Here is a 25,318-nt window from a genome sequence, read left to right as displayed (position 1 = left end):
AGCCTAACATCAAAGGAGCGTCTCATGTCATGAAAGTTTTACTCTTTTGCAAGGCTGTGTACATTGTTAGAAAGCAGTTCGTCAGCCATCAGTCCACAATGCCAGACTGGTTTTAGCATAATCTCAGGATCTTTTCTCGAACTCATTGGCAGCAGCACTGCTAGAGTTAAAGTGTTTTGGTTTTCTGTTTTAGCTGTAACATCTTTCTGCTGATTTCTAAGTATCTTGTTTTACAATAGCCTCCTTCAGGCAATAGAGTCCAGAGCAAAATTTAATCGTCAGAGAGCATAACAAAAGAAATCAGCCTTAGTTACCAAAAGATCATTAAGTAGTAGCAGCTGTTTTTAAGACATTGAATTTTTTCAATGAAGCCAGAAAAACTAAAGCATAAACTAAGACTGCTGCCTGATTATATTGCAGTGTGTGAGGAAGTGGGACAGGAGGAAAAGGAGCAAACAAATATTTAACATCAGAGTAGCCAGCGTCCTGATGATACAAGTCATCTGTCATAAGTTTCCGAGAGCTCTGAAGACAGCCCTGCCTCCACACCTCCGGGAGCAAGGGCTGGGGCAAGGAGGTCGGGAGCAGCTGGGATCCCCATCGGTTTCCGGGGGGGACTGGGGCCCTGCGGGGCCAGGCATGAAGAGCGGAGCGGGGCTTTGTTGGGACCAGCCAGCGAAAGGACCTTAACGGTGCCAAAGGGAGAAAGTAGGAAACAGGATGGGCTGGGATCAGCACCCTCAGCATAGACTGTAAACAGCTTCATGCCATAATTTCTCTCAAGGACGTGGCGTGCTGCAGAGTTGATGCACAGCAGTATGAGAATACATATATCCAGTCTCTAGTGCTCACCTGATTTGCTTTAGTCCTCCACATGCTTTTTTTAAAGGTTAACTGCAGGTACTCCAGAGTATTTTTTTCTGCCCATCTCATTTTTAGTTCTAATTTTAGGTGCAACTAAGTTTTCAGAACATTTGCTTAATCATCAATACCTATCATAAACTTTTAAGATGATTTCGGTTTGGGGAGCTGAGGCATGCTTCTGATTTATTACACATCAATTACACACAAGCTTTTGTGAGCTAGATGAGGCTGTTAGGAAGAGTTGTTTGCAGGGGAGTGTAATGAGCAGGTAAACTTTGCCATTCACCATTGTCCTCCACCTTTCCCACAGTAAAATTATTGGCTCATTTTCTCATAATCAACCTGGCTGACCGGCAAATTGTTAACAAACCAAAAATAAAGTGTCCTTACATTCATTCGACAGTGTTAGCTTAAATGACTGCATTAGACATTTAGTATCCTGATAGCCGTCTCCTCGCTTCTCCCAACCCCCCCCCTTTTTTTTTTAAAAAGGAAAAGCAGCTGTTTGTTGCCCCCAAAGGCTGTATCGAAGTAATACTACCAAGCACAGACTGCGTTGCATTTTCTTCTGAGCAAAACCGGTTGCATATGTCAGAGATTAATGCCTATCATCCTTGCTTTGCCCCCAACGCTGTTCTCTCCCTGACATGTTTTGGGAGTAGGGGGTGGAAGAGGGAGCAAAGGTTTGCGTTGGCAAGAAAAGCGGCAACTGTGCTATGCAATCACACTTCATGTACAAGGACGCACATAAGCTTACGGGAACTCGACCAGCACAATGCAAGGCGTTCATCCCTTCACCTGCATTCCTGAGCTCAAGACCACCGCAGCTATTAGACTTCTGGCTGAAGGACTAGCCTGGCAAACACTTCACATAACCTTGCCAGCTAGGAGCAGTTCTGCAGGACTTGCGGGATCAGGTCCTCATTGCTGGAGGTGTGGATTTAAGTAACGAAAAGTCACCTGACCTTTTCAAGGAGAGCTCACCTGCCACCTTTCCAAGGAAGAGTGAAGAGAGGCATTTAAAATGCTTCCATTAATTTTCACCGTCTGTAGTAAACATGTTTACTTAAGCTGAAAAAATTCTCAGCTATAATTTATGAGTTTCATTCAAAGTAGTCCCGTATCTTAGATTTGACTATAGTTCCCAGCTTTCTATATGCAGTTAAGTGCATACTTTACAATGGTGGGCTTTTCATCCACACTGCTTCTTTGTGCACTAAGAGCATGACTGCGTTATGGACAGACAATAATCAATTAGTGAAACGGTATCTCATGACTGAGAATATGAAGCGGGCTTTGCAGGAACTGACAACAGCTCTTTTAACTCACCCATTTCTGTACGTCTCTTAAATATCCCAAAATATCAAAGGTCTTTCATTAGAGCTTCAAACTCTCTCAAATCCACACGGGCCACTGGATACCTCGGAAGACTATGAACTGATGTGAGCTGGCAGCAAATGGCAAGTTGCCAGAACGAAGAACAACTGACTGTTTTCGAAGCTTTCAAAGTATTTGAAAACGAAGGACAGAGAGAGGAGTGTTGGAGTTCCCTTCAGGACTGCTCAAATACCGCTCTTCCAAGTGTCAGCTGTGGGAGTCTGAAAGTCTTAGTGAGAGTTAAAACACAATCTGCCAGGTTTTTCCCCCTCTCTTTTAGCTTGACGGCAGAGAATTTTCTGTCTCTTCATGTTGCATCTCGCCATAAAGAGGAAAATTTTAACAGGAGAAAGAATGTGCTTTGAATTATTGGAAATTAAAAGAAAGCAGGAATGCCAGCTTGTTCGGCGATCCCAACCCTTTCTCGGCACAGCAATCCCAAGTTTTTATCCAGTCTTGTAATTTGGTTAAAGGGAGAAACCTTCATGTTAGAGCTGTGTTTTTAAACAAACATCCAATTCACAAAATCTAGACTTTTTACTGGTTTCCAGTTTCCCTGAAACACCGAAGGGAGATTCCACAGAAAGGCAAATGCCTGTCTCCTTGTAATAAGCTTTTTTCCCTAGTAGCTCTCTAACTGAATGTTTCTTGCCACAAAATACATACAATTCCCCATATACTGCCCATTTATGCTTAAATGTTAAAGTAGTTTTAAATGGCTATAGATAAAAACCTTGTTCTATGTAAGCAAGGACGTAACAAGATAAAAGGAACTCAGAAATGGCCTCGGTTGTGTGGAAGCATGAACTGGAGCCCATCATTTGATCCTCAGAATTAATAGTGGCCTTCTAAAGAAAAAGCTAAAAACTCTCTTGCCAAGTAATAAAAAGCCAAAATGAGAACGGGGGGGAAATGACTGTAGCCAGGATGATAACTACAGAAAATCTGTTTTTCAAGCCAACCTTAAGAAGCTAGGCTGTACCTCCTTGATAAATGCTGGCATGAGGTGAAGTGGGCGTCTCTCGACTTACAATTTGTTTGGGCCCTGGGCCATTTTATCTAAGATTAGTCAATGACCAAGTTCTTTCCAAGCTTGTGTGTTGAGTATTCAAAATGAAAATGCAGTCCCACATCTTCATCTCCAACCTAAAACTGAAGGGGATGGCAACGGTACCTGTACCAAGCTCTCTTGTGTGCTCAGAACCATGGCAAAGCAGTGCCGGCTCCCACGTTTCGTTTCTCTCCCAGAGTTGTGCTTTTATCAAGGTTAGATCTCGACTGCCAGCTAGGTCGTCAGCTGGCTCTGGTCATCAAAAACACCTTGTCTTTCATCTCTTGTACATCTGGAGAGGCAATTGTAACTATTTTCTCAGATGTAGATTTCAGCGCGATAATCCATGCCATTGTTGCGTGTAGATTGCAATAACCCACATGAAAACTGCTCCTGAAGACCACACACGAATGCAGAAAGAAGCTGAATGGCAACCGTAGCTCCAGGGAGCATCTTCTAATAGACCTCTAAAAATGCATTAGATTCTTATCTTCTGTGGTGCCTCAGCAACAGTGGAAGTCAGAAGAGATGTTTGTGCCAGCAGCGCACAGACTTACATACTGAAGTCAGAGGTTTTAAGGAAACAATCTCCTCCATAAAGCTCTGCTAGAAGTAATGAGCCTGTGCCGTTGATTTCAGTGCAATTTACACAGTCCCTCTCATGCTGAGGGAATAAAACTGATTTTAGTTACTGGGGGAAAAGCCAAGTTAATTCATACAGGTTTTTGAAATATTACATAGGCACATATTACAGCTGCTTGTATATCAAACATCTGAACTCAGGGAAAATCTAGCAGAATGTGGCGTGTGCATAAGGTCTCCGAAGAACAGACTGTTGCATTTGCTTTGTGACCTCCATGCATCTGGTCGGGGAACAAATGGTATGGATATAGATCCGCCCAGGGAGGAGATCGGATGTCACAAACCAGGTTGTTTATTCTGTCTAAGAGGGAAGCATTAATAACAGTCTTCAGTTACATGGGGAGAAAGAAGCCACAGCACAGGAGAAAAAAAACTGCTCCATGAGTCTGTGTTAGATGGGAAGAGACGATCTAGGGTTATGTTTTAAATGGTAGAAGCTTTCTAATAAGTAAGGTTAATGAAGCACTGCATGTAACTGTGGGTTATTATGCAACCCTACTTATTAGAGACCTTTGAAAACAGGTTGGAGTGGACTGGTACAGGTCTGGCTGGTGCTGCCCTGGAGCCAAGGAACAGGGCACTCATCTCCTCAAGCCCCTGACAAACCTATTTTTCCCGCGTGTTTATGAGTGATCAATTTGGTTTGTAAGTCGTGCAAGGCACAAATTAGAAAGGAGGAGGGGAAAAAAAAAAAAAAAAATCACAAGTAGGCATGACAACACATTTTTAAAATCAAATCATGCTACAATTAAGACAGCACAAGATCTTTCCCAAGCAAGTACCCTTGTTTTGGCTCAACTCCTCCAACTTCACCATCTGGAAGCAAGTCCCCAGAAGGACACAGGAAACCACGCAGAAGCTGCAGTAGCATGCAGCATCTCGCGTACGGACACATGGGTATCTCGTGGCTCGCCGCCCCCGGCAGGGATCCCCAGCACCTGCCCCTCGGGTACGCTGGCGTGCACAGCACACGCTGTGTAGCGTAGGAGCTGTCTCTGTGTTGCCTCCCATTTCTCAATGGCCAAGAATAGTAGCCAAAAATCGAGTTCACTACAGCATCCCAGCCTAGGCGTGGTGGAGGCATGAGAAAAATGGAGGAGTGTGTATAGGGGTGTAAAGGCTACCACAGCGAGGCCAGTGAAGGGGCTGAAAACTGTGCTTTATCATCTGGACGTGTGGGAGCAACAGTCAGAGCAATCCTTGAAGTCATCAACCCTCGTCTCTACATTCTCCCCACTCTCCTCTCGGTATGATCTTAAAGGTCTTTTCCAACCTAAACTTTCAACTTCTGGAAAAGAAATTTAAGAAAACTGCATTTCATCCAAAATTCTGTTTTCATCAGAACTGGGACACCAACAGGATTTCCTATTTGAAGTTCAAAGGATAATGGAAAACAGAGCTGTGTAAATAGGCTTTCCGAGGACGCTGCAGCCCACAACGTTTTACTCTCTTCTATCAGTTCTTCCACCCACGTGCCAAACAGGACCATTTTTGTTCCTATTTTCTAATGTTACTGTTCCAACATGCTGAAACCTCAACATCCTTAGCTTGCCAGTGGTTTTTCCTTTGGGTCCTCCCTTTCTTTCTTGTAGTACGGGGTGAAGAGAGCCAAGAGAATCTCTTCCACTGCTTCTAGTTCTCAAGGAGGATGTACTACTTAATAGTGAATTACTTAACTCTGCCGACAGCTGTGATGAAATCATCATGGATAACCGACCTTCGACTGATGTCAGGAAGTCATCAACCCAAGAAATCCATGCTATTAGCCAGGTCTGAAGCCAGATGGACAAAGATCACAGAAACTGGAAGATAATGATGACACTGACCTCTTGGTAACCTTCCCTAAATGGCAGGTTGATAACATCAAGTATGTCTTGAAGAACGGTTCAGCCACCAACGCTTGCTTATTCTGGCGTGCTCACCCAGGGGCACGCTGCACTACAGAGCTCAGTCAGAATAACATGAGCACTTTGCTGTTGCTCTCAGAGAGCCAATTTTAATCACCGGCCAGTATCATCATTACCATTTGACATGTGGGGTAGCTGAAGTACCGAGAGGAAAATCATCCCTCAAGTTACACTGTTTCTCCAGAAATCAAAACCAGGTCTGAGCACCAGTTGTGTACCTGATAACATCGCCCACCCTACCTTGCTAGCCTTTGCTCAACACACCTAACCTAGCATGATAACTTGCTGAGAGGAAGAAAAAAAGACACTTGGTTCTGTTTTCTTACCCCACCATGTTTCCTGGTGTTGAATCCACAGGCACCGGTAAATTACCTGAACAATGCCCTGTGTGGGTCACAATTTGAAACAGCTTTGCTGGTCCAGACTTCACAGGCACACCAGAGAAGTTTCTCATTATACCCAGGCATAGAAACATCTCACTCGGCACACACTTATTTGAGCATCCCCCACGTTTAAGACTGTAACTCCCATCCCCACAGCCTTCCTGTTACAATTATGAACTGCAGTGACTCTCAAAAACAGCAAAGGCAAAAGGGTGTTTAGTTCAGTTTCCCTGTGTTTGTGAAAGATGTGTAATAGACAAGGTGGTTCTCAAGAAATTGAGCAATATTGGTCTTAGAGTATGTTGGCATACCAACACCCAAGGTAATGTCAAGTGTGCTAACTTGGGAAGTAATATAGCTCTGTGCAATGGCCTGTCAGTATAAATCACCTGGATCCACCACACTCCAAATCTAAACCACAGAAACAAGCTTACAACCGGCAACAACAAGTGTAGGTGCCACCCTCGTCTTGAATGTTCTGGTTATTACAGCGGGAAGGTCTTCCATCTCTTAAATCCAACCTAGTTCTAAAGTTTGACCTTTTGGGAAACATTTCTAATCTAGTCATACTACAGCGGCATTACAAGCGACTTGAAGAGTTGTGTTCTTCTGTTAGAAGTGCTACGTGGTACAATTAGGTGCAAAGCTTGTGTAGGACATAAAAAAAAAGGAATAGGAGAGCTGTGGGATGCAACATTATAATTCCTATTTACTCGCATTTTATATTCCTGAATTCATTTCCTTCACATAATTGTTTTTTTCCACCCGTATTGTGGAGACATTTAATTTTCACTCCTCTTGATTTTATGCAATTGTTAAAATAGTGCAATTTTTCATGTCTGGGTAGATATTATGCAGCATCCAGTCTTGTTGATGTTTATATAATGTAGCAAGGGGAAACCACTGTGCAGACCAGTTTAGCTTTACTCTCTTGCCCTCTGTATTAAGGTCAAAAATCAAACTGATTCAAGTGCTTTTGCGATTAGATCATTGCATCACTGAAATGCAAGAACTGGTGTCAATAAATTGAGGGGGGGTAGCACTAGTTGATTTAAAAATGCATGAATTATGAGGCTTCTGGCTTAGATAAGATTTAATGAATTATTAATCCTCATATTTCACAAATCCCATGCTCTTCATTCCCTTATGTCTGCTTATATCTATATTTGCTAGTACCATTTTGCCTGTAAATTAAGGATAAATTAGCTATAAATTAGGTAACAAATTTTAGCCATCCCACATATTCTTTTCAGTTTGACACAGATTATTTGTAGATCTAAATGCCAGAGAAGACAATTATATTCATGTAATATGACCTCCTGCAGAATACAGTCACAGAGTCTCATCCAGTAGTTTCTGGATTAACCCCTTAACTGCTATTTAAAGCTGCAATGAGAAACCAATATGTATATTTTAGAAAGAAATATAGCCTTAACTTAGAAACTTCAAGGAACAGAGAAGGCATGACATCCTTACGCGAGTTTTTTCCAAAGCATTGCTAATGCACTGAATAAATATACTATCCCAGTGAAGAGACAGCTGAATGCAGTGCAAAAGGACCTCATTGTAAGCCATAGAGCCCAGCCAACAACAGAGTGTCCTTGTCCTTCTGGGGCCTCCTTTACATCTGCCTTGAAGTTTCACTGTGTTTTCCTCAGCCACCACGCTTGCAGTGGGGCAGCAGTGATGCTGGTAGGGAGCAGAGCAAATCCTTAGGGTGTGTTGTGGGGTTCAGAGCCTCAATTCACCTTGGGCACGAATGCAATCTCTCGTTTGAATCTGCTTTGGATAACAGGGTTAAAATTCTCTCTCATGGGTGCCTTGGCTTCAGAAAAGCACGTTAAACCCATATTTAAACAACAGGCCCACGCAGGGTTTGGTTTCTGATGGTATTGTATTTATTACAAACTGCCAGCAACCCTGGCTTGGGAAGAAGCTGTTCTGCGAAAGGCAAACTACCCGGAGTCTGGGCAGGCGTAGTCCTGGTCTTGCCTTTCCCATTAGTTTCCACGTGGAAGCGTGCTTTGTTTCTCAGTGTATAAACACAGTGCACCTTAAGTGCAAAACATGGAGGAAATCCTTAAACTATACCACAGTTCTCATGTGTGCAACGTTTTATCCCAGCAATAATGGAAATGTCTCACTAGTAAGGAGCTTTGATGTGTTACATCGCCCATTAGCCATCTGAGTTAACTGCACGTCTTTTCTCCACTCATGACATTTGCAGCTTGCTTACAGGTGTTAACCCAAGGCACAGCTGAAGCAACCACTACTTAGATAGGCCAGAGAAAAATGACATCCCACAATAACCACACGGCTATAAATCATGGTGTTGAGCGTCATTATAACTGCTTACGCGTCTTGTTCCAAAGTTAAAAAAGAGGGAACTTAGACACAGAGTTAATCAGAAACAATTTCACATGTATGCAAGTCCAGAAGATTTAAGGTTTTAGTGCAGAAATTGAGCTTTCTGATAATGCCATGTATGAGTATCCTTACTTAGGAATATCTCTACTCATGACTTTTCTCGAACGTTCATTCATTCTTGAAATAGGGGAAAAAAGACCCAACCCTTCACTTTAGGAGCTTTTTCACTTATTGGAAGTACAGGATTTAGACCTCTTTGCCAGCAGCATGAGCTTCAGAGAAGCAACTGCACAACAGCACATAATAATACATAGCAAACAAAGCCAGAAGCGAAGCCGACTACTGTACCCAGGTGATAGGAGCAGGAGAGTGTAAGCAGAAAGTACAACTTGCCAAACTGGAGTTTGGCAAGACATAGAGGTAAATGCAGCTCCTGTCTAGAAAGTGCTACAGGGGTTTCTCGTCTCAGAGCAATTTAGACCCCTGTGTCATCTGGCAGTGGCAGAGGGTGCCAGCAGGATGGAGGCTGTGGCAGCGCTCCAGGAACAACCCAGTGAGCCATCGACAAGCTCCCAGTATCCGACTTCTGCTTTCTTGAGTCTCATCCTGATAATCACTCAAGCACAAGTCAGCTGAGGTCATGATCTGAGGATGTGTATTTCTGCCAAGGAGAAAAATCTCTGAGGAGATACATTTCTATCCCAGCTAACCCCAGAAGGGGAAACAAGCCATCTGACATCCCACCTGTCGGTCCTTTTAGGGCCACAAGTACTCTAACACAGCATCCCCCCACCTACTTTTTCTACTGGGAATCTTGCCCAGCTTTGCAGAAGATTGTACCCCCCTGCAGTGGGTGTATTTGTCCATTCATTCATCCGAGCTGCTTTGCATTCAGAAATTCCCCAGATACAGGTGCTATACAAAATAAGGTATGAACCCTAGAACTGGCTAGAAGTAAAGAAAGATTTTCGATGAAAGAAAACAACATAACCAAGAGTACTTTTGTTGCCGCAGAAACATTTGTCACGCTCATAACACCACCTCCCACAGTCTTCCGGTATTCCCGTATTGATAGAGGTGGCAGGAATATGCCACCATAAACATAAACCATAAAACAAAACAAAAATCTCAAACTCTCAGTAGCTGGTTTCCAATTTGTGCCAAGAAATATATGTACATACAGTGCTTGCATCTGAAAAAGTCAAATGGTGGTGGACTGAATTATAACTTGAATGCATATTGGTGGGATGAGATGCTGATCCATTTGCACAGTAATGTGCTATATTTAAGTCACGCATCGTGGCATCTTCAAAGAGGCCAGTCATAATTATGATGGATTAGACTGCAGAGTCAGTCCTAGATGCAGTAATTGTTTCACAGATGCTGCTGATGTGACTTGAATTTCTAATGAATTATAGCTGAAGAAAAATATGCGGAGCTACTAAATGGTCTGGATAAAAACAGTTATGGGAAAGAGAAAAAAGGCTAACTGCTATGCTTAGGGAAAGGTAGATTTACTTTGAGAGGCAGACAGTTCACCCCACAACAATTCGAAAGAAGAGCACAGAGACTTCGTAAGGCGCAACCAGGTCTGCTTAGTAGTAGCAACAAGCGTATCTTCATGGTCTCCCAGTTAAGACCAGTAATAACGGTATTGCTGCCATTTGTCTTTTGCCAGTTTTAAATTACAAATAATTGCTGTGCTTTGTAGCTGCTTGAGCAAGATTTGCACTCAGGTGTGTCTTGAGGATTGTGACTGAGAGTAGACAGAGAGAGAAAGAAGCATAACACAAAGTCACCGCAATCCTAGATGCATTTCAAAGAATGCAAATCTGGCACTTTAAAATACAAAGTTAATTGATTGATTGAAAGAACCAAATGATTCCCGTGTCCTTTGCAATGTCTAACACTGGTGCCTTTTACGCTGGAGGTGATCAGAATTTGGGGGAACTGGCTGACTCATACATGAGGTTTTTGAGAATACCGTGAATAATAATCCATGTCACAGAGTGAAGATAACCTCGTGGTTTTTGAGGACAGCATGAACCTAAGACTCTCTTCTGAAGCACAGATGTGCTCCTTTGAGGGGTTTTCAAGTTTAGAGAAGTTGGGCAGCCCCCACTTCTAAACAAAGAGGTGTTTTTACCTATCAGTAAGGAGTTGAGAAGAAAGATTGTCTGGGAACTCGCGGAAGGAATTTAGTTGCAACCCACACAGTACACCAGAACACAAGCAGCAAGGCAGACTTTGAGGGCCGGAGGAAGTTTCTCACGGCTCAATCACACAGACTAGAACTTTTTTTTAAAGAAATAAATATTTTAGAAGCAGCTTGACAGCACAGTGTTAATTACTATGGTGCCTTTTATTTCATTTCATACTTGTGAAATACAGCAGCCTACACACTCATGTCTGAGTTGTGGTTCAGCTGCAATTTCCAGGTATGAAAGGTGTGAAGGCAAAGAATGGCTTCCAAATTAGGCTGACATTTTATTTTTGAGACACTCCGGGAGCATCATTCTGCCGCCCAGCCTAGAATGACACATCAGAGGAATCCTTTTCAGGCTGCTTTCTGTTAAGTGTGGAATATCTTCTCCCTAGGAAAGCTGCAAAGGCTCATATCTTGTGGTACTTTAAAGCTAGGTTGGGAAGTATACTGAAATATAATCTAGAAGGGAAGAAGCCTACCTTACCTTGTCAAGAAAATACGTTAAGATGGACAAACATTCTTTTCCATCTCCCTATTCTTAGCTTTCCCTTCAAAAACTCTTTTTTTAAGTACTGTTACTTGCAGAGAGAACTTCTCTACTTCTGTCATACAAAACATAAATTGAGTACAGAAAGAAAAGAAAAAAACTTCAGGAGGTCAAAAGTAAATCTAAAACCAAGTTTGGGATAAGGAGGAAGTGGATACAAGTCATCATATAAGTGCTTGCCAGTCAAAATGTATGTTTGAATTGTTCTGATACTGAAATCAGATCTGCAAGCAGAGGGGATTCTGCTGGATGTAATGAATCTCATGAATTAATATTACTTTTAAAAGCGTTTTAGAATCATATTACTCAACTAGGTAAGGCAATACTACACTGAAAACTGTATAAATTAGATGTTCCTTAGCATTTAAAAAAAAAAAAAAAAAAAGATTAGCGTAGGATAAATACATAAGCAGAGCAACTGTGATAGGAGAAATTTTTCAGTATGGCAGTTCTACCAGGGATGACCTGGTAATGGAGAACCCTTCAGATTCCTCTTTATGCAAACTAAAAATAAAAGCTTCAGGACAAAGACATGCATGAGTCCAAATTTCCTCTGTGCAATCTCACATCTGTAAGACCCTCTGTCAGTCTGTCTTCTGTCATTTGTGACTGGTTGAGAACCATAAAGCCAACACAGAATAAATTACAAGCAGAGTCAAACAAGGGCTTTATCTGTGTTAACCGGGATTGTGAATCCTGGGAAGATACATGTGAACAGGATTAGCTTGGCATTATATGGAATTTGTTCATTGCACGTTGTCAGTACTTTTATCCAATGAAAAACTTCATTTTATAAATAAAAGACAAAGAGTATATGAGAAAATGGGATTTTCCATCCAAACAAAGAAGAAAAAAATCCCAGCTCCACTGCTGTGGGGCTCAGTTCAAAATCCAAATGCATAGTTTAAGCCATGTTTGATGTCTATATGTAAATTTGAAAGGGTATTAATACCTGAAAAAAACCCCACTTCCATCAAACCTTTCAGAAATCTCTTGATTTGTTTCTGTCAACATTACCAAGATGTTGATGAACTGTAAGAGTTCCTGTGGACAGCAATCAAGCGTGGCTTTGTCTCATGTGTATCGTGCCACTTGCGTGGTCTTTAGGAATGCCAGTTTTAAAAGACCTTGTCAGACAGCTGAAGACAAAAAAAGGAGGTTTTCCCCTCTAATTGGCAAGCTTGGTGGCAATAATCCTTCAAGTCACACAAAAGAGGTTTGGCACACTTAATCAAATAACGGGATTAGCACCAAGTCTGGGAACCATGGTTTCAGCATGACTTTCTGCCTTACCAAGGAGAAAAAGTGACGACAGATGAGTCTATGCCAATCATTCAAAAGCAGAGAATATTTTTTGCGCCGTTAGGAGAGACTTTTTTTGGTAAAATATCTGCTTGTGTGTTAAACGGGGGTAAGGAGGCACTCTGTATTTTCACTCTCTTTTCATCTTGAAGAACAAACCTTCAAGAAAAAGGGAGACACAGGGCTGCAAAATGCGATAGGATTGTGAAACACCCCTCAGGTGCGCCTGCGAGCTCACGTTGTGTGTGGGAGCTGGTCAGGACAACGGGTGCTAGAATGCTGCAGGAATTGTGGGTAATTGGCTGTCCATCAGTGGAAGCTAAAATTGACTTAGATTCTCTCCCATTTCTTTTCTCTTTCAGATACGTTCAGAGGGTAGCCTTGTGGATGGCCCCGGAGCAGGCCAGATGGAACAGGACAGAACCAACCATGTTGACGGCAATAGATTGAGTCCATTTCTAATACCGCAATCTTCTCACGTTTGCCAAGCAGAGCCTTCTGCGGTGAAGCTACAGAATGGAAGTCCAGCAACAGAGAGGCCTGAAGTTGAAGTAAATGGAGACCACAAGCAGCTATTCATTAAAAGCAACTATAAAGTGCCCCACCTGAAGGGAAGTCCAAACAACCGCGTTAGCCCCGACCTTTTACAAGAAAAGAAAGTATATTCCAAATATATGCAAAATGGTGGGATAAAACGCACTTTTAGTGAGCCCTCTCTGTATGGACTTCACGAGAACAAGAAAGTGAAACAAGACAAAGAGGTAAACGGAGAAAAAGCTGAGCCAGAGGATAATAACGAAAAACCAAGCGTCTCCAATTGTTACAGTGAGAAGAAACCGGAGCGTTTTACAGGACAAGAAAATGAAGTTTCAGATTTGATACAGTCTACAAGATACAACAGTGGTGGTTCAGAAAACCCTCATGACCTCCTGATTCAGGGTGAGCAGGAGCGGGAAAACGTTCATTGCCACAACAGGGACATTGTCTTACTACTTAAGAACAAGGCAGTGCCAATGCCTAATGGTGCTACAGTTTCTGCCTCTTCCATGGAAAGCATGCATGGTGAACTCCTGGAGAAAACACTGTCTCAATATTATCCAGAACATGTTTCCATAGCAATGCAGAAGAACACATCTCATATCAATGCCATTACCAGTCAGGCTACTAATGAGTTGTCCTATGAGACAACGCATTCATCCCATACCTCAGGGCAGATCACTTCCCCACAGACCTCAAACTCTGAGCTGCCTCAAGTGCCAGCTGTAGTGGTTACTGAGGTCTACAACGCAGAAGACTCCAGTAAACCACCTGTATTGCCAGGTAGCTGTTTGCTTCAGAAACCAGAACTACAGCTACAGCAACAGATTCCAGGCTATGATCCACACCGGTTACCCGCAGGAAACAGTACTGTTCGTGGAAGCGTAGGGCAGGTTCCCAACCAAGACCTCTCTCTAAGTTCCAGCAGTAACCTGCAAGCTCAGAGCGCCGCTCTGGAAAGGTTTTCTGAGCAAGCAGAAAAAAATGGTGCTTTCTTTAAACAGAACTCAACATTTCACAAAGATTCCTCCACTCCTCCTGCTCCAGAAATGAACAGTGCACTGTCCGTCGTGGTGCGAGAAGGACACCATTCCTATGACAACAGATGTGATGAAACTCTTCCTGGGGACATAAAGAACGAAGGGCAACAGCAGGGACCAACATCAGAAAGTCCTGGCCTCAGCCAACAACAACTTCACCCTCAGCAGAGACTTCCGCAGCAGGCACAAATGTCACAACAAGATGTCAGTGAAAGCAACCCGCAAGCTGCTGTGGCCGCCTCAATTCAGCAGCGCCCAGAAGAAATTACGCCGGCGTCAGAGCCTCCCCTCCAAAACCTGCAAGCGCGCGGAAGTGAGAGTGAGTTGCAGCAACACTATCAGCATTTCCCAGGACAGAGAGAACCTGAGATTCCTCCCAACAAAGAAAAGGACCAAGTGAAAGAGCCTGTGCAACAGGCTCAACATTATTCAAAACCAGCCTGGATAGAACTGGTTTCCACCCAGTTCCGCCAGGGAGAGCCTCCCCACAAGCCCAGCGAAGCTTTATTGCGATCAATTCTTCAGTTCCAGGCAAACCCAGCCGAAACAGCCTATACCAAACAGTATGCTGGAAGTCCGGATGCATTAAAGGGGCCTTCAGGACAGCCCCAGAGCCAGAAGATAATGCAACAGGAACAAATTCCTCTGCTGTACAAAAGTGAGACCTCCCAGCTGCAGCCGCATCCCACAGCTGACCAGCAGCTGCCGTTCCAGAAACACTCACCGCAGCCACAGCTCACAAAGATGGATTCCCTGCTCAAGTCCCAAGTGCAGCAACACCCTCCGCAGCAGCTCCATTTCCAGCAAAGACCAGAACAACAAGCCGAACTGCCTTTAGGGGCCCCGTTGAAACAGCAGCACTTGAATCCCCAGCCAGGGGAAAAAGAGCAATTCTTTCATTCACACATTTTGCAACAGATGCTTCAAAAACAGGCACAGCAGGTGCAACTGCCGTGCAGTCCGCAGCTAATCCCAAACCAGCAACAGGGTCTGCAAATGAAAAACAAAGACCTGCCCCAAATCATTTCCCACTCCCAAAGCAATGCTGAGCAGCCGCTAGACAGGACATCCTTCAATCAGCTTAAAGCAGATGAATGTTTTCAAACTGGGAATAAGTACATCAAATCAGCTGCATTCTCACTGCATAACCCTCAGCTAGGCCTCGAGCAGGTACAGAGCATGAACAACAAAGCTCCCCTTTACACTCAGAAAGCAAACGCTAGTCTGCAGCATCCCTGCCCAAACAACGTGCACTCGATTTCTGAGAAGAAAGAAAACGCTGCAAATACCGAACGTTTTGGAGCCAACAAAATGCAGGACTTGCAACACGTGCAGTATTTTTCAAATAACTTGACCGCAAAGCAAGATGTGAATCACTGTTTTCAAGAACAAGAGCAACAGACACAACAAGCTTCAGTTATACAGCTACCACCACTCCAACAAACGCAGTGCTACGGTGGTAGTCTGAACCAAGATCTCCTGAGCCAACAAGCTAAGCAGATTCCTCAGCGGTACTTACCACACAGCCAGCAAACTGCCCCACACTCCCAAGACCAGAGAGGCTGTCATTTGCAGTCCCAAACCCCGAAGGATTTTCAAAAACATGCCGCTCTAAGGTGGCATCTCTTGCAAAAACAGGAGCAACAAGCATACCAGCAACCCAAACCCGAGATTGGTCCCGGTGCAGCACGCAAGCCTATAAAAATTGAGGCTGGCACAAAGTCTAATATCTGCATGCGTCCATCAGCTGGACAGCTGGAAAACAAAATGTGGAAAAAACCAATTAAACAAGAGAATCAGCACTTTAGCTGTGAGAACATGCAACAAAAGAGCATCATTGAGACAATGGAACAGCAGCTAAAACAGATACAGGTCAAATCACTGTTTGATCACAAGACTTTTACTATCAAATCACCTAAACATGTGAAGGTTGAAACAGCAGGCCCTATTACCATCCTATCAAGAAATACCAGTGCTGCAGATTTTGACACTCAGACCCCAATCTTAGATCAGCAAGCAAACTCGTCTGCTGAGAAAACCCCGACCAAAAGAACAGCTGGAACTGTTCTCAATAATTTTTTAGACTCACCTTCGAAGTTATTGGATACTCCTGTAAAAAATTTATTGGACACACCTGCCAAAACCCAGTATGATTTCCCATCTTGCAGCTGTGTTGGTAAGTGCTGAGATGTACTAAAAATGTACTAGTTTACAGGAAGGAAATGAGCCTTCAAGTTGGGATTGCGGGGTTAGTTGGATGTTTTTGTTGGAGGATTTTTTGGGTTGGATTTTTTTTAGAACAGTAATTAGTAAAGACTTACAAAATTGCAGTTTTATACACTTATGCCTACTCCACTTAGCCAACCCTACAATGGGCCCTTTCTCAATATTTCATAAAGCAATTACCTATTTGCTTTTTCAGTCAGAATGCTTATGGCCAGTAATGTATCCCCTCACATCCATTCTCCTTGAGCAGCAGACATGTAATGACATGCTGATAAAAAGTAGGTCATAACTTTATAACCTAATTTAGTTGTGAAGGTTAGATTATAGCATTTATAAAATATGTCCTGGTCCAAAACTTGAGATCCTTATGTGATTTTTTGCTCTAACAGTGAAATTGCTGAAGTTTCCCTCAGTAAAGCAAAGAAGGAATGACAGATTATTCCTCACTTGTTGCAAGAGTTTATCCTCCCTTTCACGCACTTGTCTCCTGCAAAGCTAAAGAGATCAGGAGTTTCTTAGAGAAGCTATGCAAGCAGCGCCAAAAAAGCAGCAAGGGGGACCCTCACTGTTTCTTCATGGCGTACCCAATCTCCAAAAGCTGGAAGAACAGAGCAGAGAGAAGCACAGTAGAGGACAGGCATGGCCCTGTAGCCTGAGCTTCCATACAGCACTGACGCTGCACATAGCCAGGTCTAACAGGCACTTTCAGACTCTACTGGATAAACTATTCAGGCTGACACAAAAGGTTCAGCACCAAAAATGAAAAGAAAAGAAAAAAAAAACCAAAAAGAAAAAAAAAAAAATCCTTGTTACAGTTTCATTTACTGGGATTTTGTACCAACTATAAAAGAGGAAAGTTGAACCAATGCTCCTCCAAAAGGGCAAAATGGACCTTTTTGCCTTTTCAAACGCTTGGGGCTATGTCAGAGATGATCCATGGGAACAAAAAGAGGAGGTAGTGGATTTCCAAAGCTCCCAAGACAAAAACTGGAAGCCAGTTCCTTGCTGTTCCTTGTTGTTTTATAAGAAACAACCTACAAAATGTAGTTTTTTTGAAAACACTGAAGTCGTTTGAAGTTTTTTTCTTGAGACAGTTTCTCCAACGTCATTGGCACAAGTTTTTCTGGCAATCGTTTCTTATTCTCACTATTTTTTTAGCCAGTACTGCAACCACTAACTAAGCAAAAGAGCTTATTTTTCACTTGCATTTTAACTCTTCAGTCTTAGCAGGCCCATGGAGCATGAAACTTAGTTCCTGTCCTCTTTGAAGAACCCAGTGGCACAGCATAATCGATAGGGTTTATTGCTCTTTCCTACCAACACTTGTCCTTAGGAAGATTAAATTAAGCCATTCCCCCATTGAAATGTTCACGTTTATAGCATGCCTTCATTATGCTTCTGGAGGCTGTACCTCAAGAGCAGCATCACTTCATCCAGCCTTTGGAGTTAGCGTGGCAGAAAGCACAAAGTCAGCCCTCAGACAAGTCAGCACAGCTCCACCATCTCCTCCTGAACCCAAGCAGAGCCTGGCCATTTCTTTCTCACTGCTGGAGCCTGCCTCCTGGTATCAAACCAAACATACAGCATATATCGTGAATGCTGACATGGTTCTACCTACACACAGAAAACTGAGGCCACATTCTTAGCATACAAGGATTTTGACTAAGCCTTGTGCAGGATTTCTTTCGGCAAACTTGCTTTTTTTCATTTTGCAGAGTCTTTCTGTGGGTGGCAGAAATTCTCTATGTAACCTTACTGGCCACTTTCTCAAGCTGTAGGTTCCTACACTTTAACATGTCTGCTGAAAAACAAGTACTGTACAGCTCACTAATGTCAATATTTACCGTTGTTATCCCATTTATCCTCCATTCTAGATACTGGGAGAGGAGGAAGTGGGAGAAGGAGAAACAATTGTTCAGTGATAACAGGAGAATGCCTTTTGAATTTCAGTGTAGAGCCCGAGATGTGAAACAACTGTTTGGGCTAACAAAAGGCACCCAGTCCGTATCATGGCTATTTGCAGGATTAGCCATGTGCTTTGCATGTTTTGTACAAATTGCGTGGGCATTTTAGACTTTAGACTTGTTTGAAAACTCTGACCCCAGACCCATACAGCAGTATTCTAACGAGCTAGATGTAAGCTTTGCAATGTGACTTTTTACATTAAAGAATTAAGCTTCGAAGTAATAACCTTTATTTTGTTTTAAACAGAGCAAATTATTGAAAAAGATGAAGGTCCTTTCTATACCCATCTAGGAGCCGGTCCTAATGTGGCAGCTATTAGAGAAATCATGGAAGAAAGGTAATTAGTGCAAAGGCACAGGGCAAATTAACGTTTATCCTTTTGTGGATGTCAGAATTTTTCCAGCTTTTGCACATAAAGAAATAAACAATTGCAAATCAAGTAATTACTTGTAGGCTTAGCTACTCCAGTGTTGCCAACATTACGCACTGTGCTATTCACCAGAGAGTCACAATATTTGACAGGGCTAATAGTCTGCTGGCTGGCACAGGCTGCGCACTTTGAGACAGATGCCAGCAAACCCAAGCAGGAACAAGTATTCACCAGCCTGCCAAGCAAGACAGTTGGCAATGGCTGCATAAGCAGGCATGGACCTGGTGTTCCCTCTGGGTGGGAGAATGCCAAGGTAGAAGGAAGATGAAGAGCAGAATACCAAACTCCAAAATTAGCTGCCCCCGCTGCCAAATTGCTAAGTATACAGTACAACCCTAAAGGGCTAAATCTCACTCGGTCACGTCCAGAGGAGTGCCACAAAGTTGTTGGATAGGATTTCAGCCCAAGAATCAAGAAGTATTTTTGTGAAAAAACATCCCCCTTCATCGGAATATTGCACAAAACCAGCCTTATCTTGATTGTGGACAATCCCTGTATTGTGGTTGCATCCTGTGATACATTTATTACATCAAAGCCACCAAACCAGAATGGCAGAGATACATGATCTGTGCCAATTAAAAATATGTGTAAGTGCAAAACCCACCAGCTTTTCTAAGGTATTTAAATTAAAAACTGTCACAAAAGTGGCTTCTGCACTGTGAATTCTGCATTACTTGTAGCTTTTGGCGTGCATAGACATTAATGGCCACATTTTTAGAGGTATCTGGGAATTCAGTTCCCCTCTGAACAAACAAGCAAACAAAAAGCTCCCCAGTAAGTCAGAGACAGATGGGAATTTGATTTGTTAATATCTTAAAAATTTGGACTCCAGAACTGCAAAGAAGCTACAGCTAGTTGCAGAACCAAAAGCAAATGGGCGTTATTGCAGTGCTGTGTCTGAGCTAAGGAGCACCGTTTTTTAGCAAGGTCTGTTAGTTTGTGCTCATCACGGCACGACCGTGGGCCACTTAGGGCATATTAAACCCTTCAGATTATCTCTAAGTCCTAAGGTCCTTTCTCTTTCTTAGCACCTCCTTCCCTGTGACTCCTGTGCTGGGCTTGCCCCAATACTTGTTTTCAGCTTTATGAGCAGCTCAAATGCATGTAAACTACATACATCAGCTTCTTCCTGCAAAGGGGGAGTGAACACTGACCCTCCTGAGAAGCTTCGTACAATTTGTTATCTCCAGAGCTCTCACTGACTGGTTAATTCTTTAGTATTTACAAATAATAAATAAAAGAGGGAAGTCATTCAATGTCATGATGTCAAATATTAGAGATGAAACTTTTTTCATTTCTTTACTTTGGAATGTAATTTTTCATCCTTAATATTGACCTCAACTTTTTTCTTTTTTTTCCTTTTTTTTCCTTTTTTTTTTTTTTTTTGCATTTAATTTCATTTCATGTTGGCAGAAGGAAATCCTGAGAGATTATAGATAACATGCACCCACTCAGCCAGGTTCAGCAGAGTATAGCAGCAGCCACTTGCACAATGACTAGTTTTCAGCTGTTCATATGGTATGAACTGTACAATTCCCTGACTGAAGAACTCCAGAACTCCTCCTCGTTAGTTAATTTTGTATCCCTAAGTCAAAAAAGCACATAACTATAAAGATACTCTCAAGCACATGTGTGCAGTTGGTGACACTGTTCACAACTGAAGTACTTTTAAACTGGCTTCCCTTTAATATGGATTGACTTCTAAGGTTATCAGCACTGCCAAACAAACCAGGATTTGGATTTAAACTTGCAGTTAATATTTTAGCTATACCAGAACAAATTTCTTGCAGAATCCATGGTGGATACATACATTTTACCTCTTCCTTCTCCCAATCCCTACTTCATGCTCAGTGAGTTTTGCTCCTGTTTTAAAGCCAATCATCTTTGGCCTGAAAGCAAGCATGACAAACATCAGGCACAAATTCCTTTGTGACAGTTGAAAAGATTTGAGACAAAGTCCATTTCATTTCTAGTGTGTAATGTACAACATACTTATATAGCAGCATCCACACAGTTGACCTGCAATCCAGATTAGCAAACTGACAGAAAATGTTAAGATTTAAAAATTGGTTTTTAATGTGGTTAATTAAAGACACAAATGTGTACTAACATCCAAGCCTAAGCAGGAAAAAGTGACCTAACAGTTGCCTGCAGAACATGTGTAGTACAACTTGATTTTATTTGTATAATTTCCTGTGACACTGAAATTTCACAATGAGATCACATCTAAAAATAAGCATTTTTCATTTCCTTTACAGGACAGAAGTTTAAATACAAATATTTGCTCTTAAATATGTCACCAAGATTTTAGTGCAAAAACAAGAGGGATGAAAGGTCAAAAGTTCTCAAGGCATCATTAAATGGCTGCGTAACAGGAAGGAACTATCTTGATTGCTCTATAGGTAACAGGCAAAGAACAAGGAGACTATGATGTAGTTCCCCACACTTGGTTACTTTTAAAAATGAACAAAAGTAACGCCGATGAGAGCAGCAGAGTTCAAGAAATGGTGATGGAAGTGCAATTTGCCCAGTCCCCGAAATGCAGCCGAGTCAACATGGTAGCTGGATCTGCAATGTTGCAGACACTGAGGTTTCTAACGCGTGGCCTCACCCGAGCCCTGATGTGCTCCAGGGCTCAGCAGGTGGGCACCCCCCAGCTGCAGCAGCCCCCGGAGAGAACATGCCTGGAAATGGCTGAACAGGTCTGGCGCTTTTTATTGATTCAAGATTTGCTTCACTCAGCATTTGCGGCATATTTCCACCTGGTCCATCAGAGGACGTGGAAAATGGATCCCATTTGCTCTGGGTAACAGCACTACTTGCACGTGGGGCTAAATTCTGCCTGGACGGCATAATCACCTTGATTAAATGCTTCAGCAAGAGCCGAGCTTGCCCACCTCAGTCGCAAAAAGACACACACAAATGGCATCATTTGAGGGCACCTTGTGATCCTAATTCAGTATAGAAGTCAGGCAGAAGTAAGTAAGTAACACTTTATAAGCGGCTGGTAAAGGAAATAGATGTGATGCAAATTAATCATGACTTAACTGATTCACACTGTAAGCCAGAAACAAGCACAGAAAATTAAGACTACTGCATGCCAGCTGTTCCATGACAACTTAATTATATACATTTAAAAGTAATAACTTTTAAGTTTAACCCAGAAATTTTAAAAAAATGTAGAATTCCTTCCCAAAATAGAGAGACTTCAAGTCCACTTTTCAAAACGTCATCTATAACAAATTCTCTACAGAAACAGTTTAAAGGTTTGGGAATATTAATGTGATATGGATAACTTTTACTCATCTGTGATGTATTAAAGACATTTGCCTCTCTTAACGTATCAATCCACCACTATAATACAATCAGCAAGATAAACCGCATTGCACATCCCTCCCTGTAATTCATAGTGGGTTTTTTTTTTTTTAAGATAATACTGGCAAATGTGCTCCATCTTTTCAGTGTTCACACAGAAACAAATGAATCTGCTTACTGTACATATTTTTGTTTGTTTAAGATTTGGACAGAAGGGTAAAGCTATAAGGATTGAGAGGGTGGTCTACACTGGGAAAGAAGGCAAAAGTTCTCAAGGATGTCCAATTGCTAAATGGGTAAGTGATGTACACAAATGTTAAGACTAATCCAGTTCAGTATGATGGTTCATGTAAGCAGACAGCAGTGGTATGTCCTTCTGTTAGTTGACACTATGAAACTTAAAATAGCTCAACGGCAGCAGTACCACAGGATGCCGGTAGCCTGCTCCCACCCCTGTCTCTCACACTCCATTTACTTGTTGCACAGAGAACAGCAGGAATAAAGTTTGGCTTAAAGATATGAAAACCTGAGAAGGAAGGCAGTTTCGCTTAGATTTAAGATTCACAACACCAGACATTCTCATTGCTGTTTAATTTTAGTTTACTAATAAGTCCAGTAAGTGCACCACTGTGATGTTTTTAAAATGCACTCCCAGTTCAAGAGAGGCATTAGGACACCCTCTTAGCAAACACTGTCGTACCTTGGCACACATTACCGAGTGGTTTGGGTAGGCTGGGGAAAGACAGGATGAGGAAAAACTGATACATGATTATAGTCCTTATGCATGCCAGACTGCACCTTTTTTTCAGAAATACCCACAGTAGCACAAGCACTGAGAAGCAAGGACACTCTTTTATTTGAACAACATGTACTGCTTTCCTCTCGTCACAGTCACGTTTGTATGTAGTAAGGGCAGGTCACAAAACTGAGTGGCTGATTACAAGTTTAGCTGCTTAAGTTTGGGAGGGAAAGGGAGAGAGCTCCCATGTCCAGTTATTTAGTCCCTTCCTTAGCTGCCTGCCTTGCCCCGCATGGCTCCTGCCCTAAGTGCAGGTGTCCACCATCCAGCTCTGTGCGGGGAGGCATCTCACTGCTCACTTCCTTTTGCCCACTAATCAAACTGGGCCACTTGTACCATAGCTTAGATTCAGGAGAACGTTCCTGCTGAATCGGAGCATGGGAAATACCTTTACAAAGCTGGTTTCCACCAGCATGGCTTTCCATGCCATCGGTCAAGCTCAGCCTCTTAGAGTCAGCTTCATTGAACAGAAAGGGTAGCCCTGGCCCATGTCACTAAATGAGAAAAATGGACCGAGTTGCCAAAGAGGAAGACAGAAGTAGAAGTAACCTCCCCACACGTGCACTGAGGCTGAGGGTTCCTATTCTCTCTTGCTCTTCACATTAAGAAATGCATTGTTTGTGTTGGGGCTCTGGGGGTGTGTGTTGCTGTGCATGCAGGTAGTCCGCAGAAGCAGTCAGGAGGAAAAGCTACTCTGCTTGGTGCGTGAGCGAGCGGGCCACACGTGTGAGACGGCCGTGATCGTGATTCTTATCCTGGTCTGGGAGGGAATCCCAACAAGCCTGGCCGACAAGCTCTACTCCGAACTCACCGACACCCTGAGGAAGTACGGCACGCTCACAAACCGGCGGTGCGCCCTGAACGAAGAGTAAGTGGAACAAAGGGTGTGCTGGCCAAACTTGCAACCCCACCTTCAGCCTTGGACCTGGCACCTCCACTCGTGCTATTACCTTGAAATACGCATAACCTTTCCAACTATTTCAGGCACTTTGAAAAACCACAAGCCTTGTGAGAAAAGCAAAAGTAAACATTCCTATAAATCGGGGAAAAACATCTTCCCAGAGTTGTGAAGCATCTCAGTATATTTAAAGGAACAGATCTCAGCAGGGCCCAGGACAGCAGATACCTCAACCTTGAAATAAAAACTAGATGCACTAAATCATATTGTAAGCCTGCAGAAGCTAGCCTGAATCTAAAGAAACTGCACTATATTGTTTTTCCACGTCTTTCTGATAGTGAAGAACATTTAGACCAAAATTAACCTAGCTATCACTGTAAGTTACTTTGGCTTCACAGGTAGAGTCATATTTCAGGAATTATTGCTTAGCCCCTGTCAGAGGGCTCCCACGTTCTTGCAGTGCCATCAACATATGCCCCTTCCAGGTACCATGAATATCACTACCTAGCAAGGCACCAAGCAAACATACCCTCTTTCGAGCAAAGCCAGGTTTCTCACAGAAGGATCGAAATCCCATAGTCCTTGCTTTGCAACCATGAAATTTTTCACTCCGATAAATTCTTCCGTTACAACGTGTTTGCCTCCCTCTTTCCTTTCTTCATTATTTACTTATGGAATCAAAAGCGATTCCCCAGAGCGATGGCAGAACGCTGGTGCCCACTGCGGGAGCGCCCCAGGGTGACCCACCTACTGCTAACAGCCATATTCTCTTATTTTTTAGACGGACTTGTGCATGTCAAGGGCTGGACCCTGAAACTTGTGGTGCTTCATTTTCCTTTGGTTGCTCCTGGAGTATGTACTACAATGGTTGTAAGTTTGCCAGAAGCAAGATTCCAAGAAAGTTTAAGCTGATGGGGGATGACCCGAAAGAGGTTGGTGTCCATTTCTAAAATGAGCCTCATTTGCAAGGAAATGTTTTCTGTCACTCTGCAAATAGAGATACAGTACCAGAGACCAGGGGCCAGAGCCCTGCCTGAATGGCATACACGTAGGGTAATTAAATAACTGCCAGTCAGAATGGATTGATTCCAGTGGCTGAGCCAGCTGACTTGACTGTCCAAATTCTGACAGCTGGTAAAAGCCCCGAGACTTGAAACCATGTTTGCAAGCTTTCACAATTAGAGGAGAGGGCACGGCCTGAATAATTGTGGCTGTATTAGGCCTGCAACTGGGCATTCCCCAGAGGCAGAGTGGAAAGTTTACCAACTGAAGGCACGTAACATTGCAATTGGGAACCAGAGCAGACTGCATGGAGACAAACATGATGAAACTCTGAGATGACAACAGGAAGACGAGGATAGAAAGACTCATTTCTACATACAGTCCTGCCCCACTGAATGTTTCCAGACTGAACCCTGTGTTACAGCACACTGACAACTGTTTGAAACGAGTCAGAGTAATA

The 25,318-nt window shown here is 42.9% G+C and overlaps 1 protein-coding gene across 1 annotated transcript in view; it reads left to right on the top strand.

Annotated features, from left to right (window-relative positions):
• The window catches only part of TET2 (tet methylcytosine dioxygenase 2), a 72,171-nt gene that overhangs the window by 37,485 nt on the left and 9,368 nt on the right, over window positions 1-25,318 (top strand). Inside the window, exons 2-6 of the mRNA XM_075708925.1 lie at window positions 13,009-16,399; window positions 18,661-18,751; window positions 22,362-22,455; window positions 23,618-23,826; window positions 24,638-24,788. Of these exons, the coding sequence (XP_075565040.1) occupies window positions 13,054-16,399; window positions 18,661-18,751; window positions 22,362-22,455; window positions 23,618-23,826; window positions 24,638-24,788 (3,891 nt within the window). The 5' untranslated portion in view covers window positions 13,009-13,053. The remainder of the gene's footprint in view (window positions 1-13,008; window positions 16,400-18,660; window positions 18,752-22,361; window positions 22,456-23,617; window positions 23,827-24,637; window positions 24,789-25,318) is intronic.

The sequence above is a fragment of the Pelecanus crispus genome, chromosome 4 (genome assembly GCF_030463565.1).
Source record: "Pelecanus crispus isolate bPelCri1 chromosome 4, bPelCri1.pri, whole genome shotgun sequence".
NCBI lineage: Eukaryota > Metazoa > Chordata > Aves > Pelecaniformes > Pelecanidae > Pelecanus > Pelecanus crispus.
Note: the sequence above shows the minus strand (reverse complement) of the source record. Positions and strands in the feature narration are given on the sequence as shown.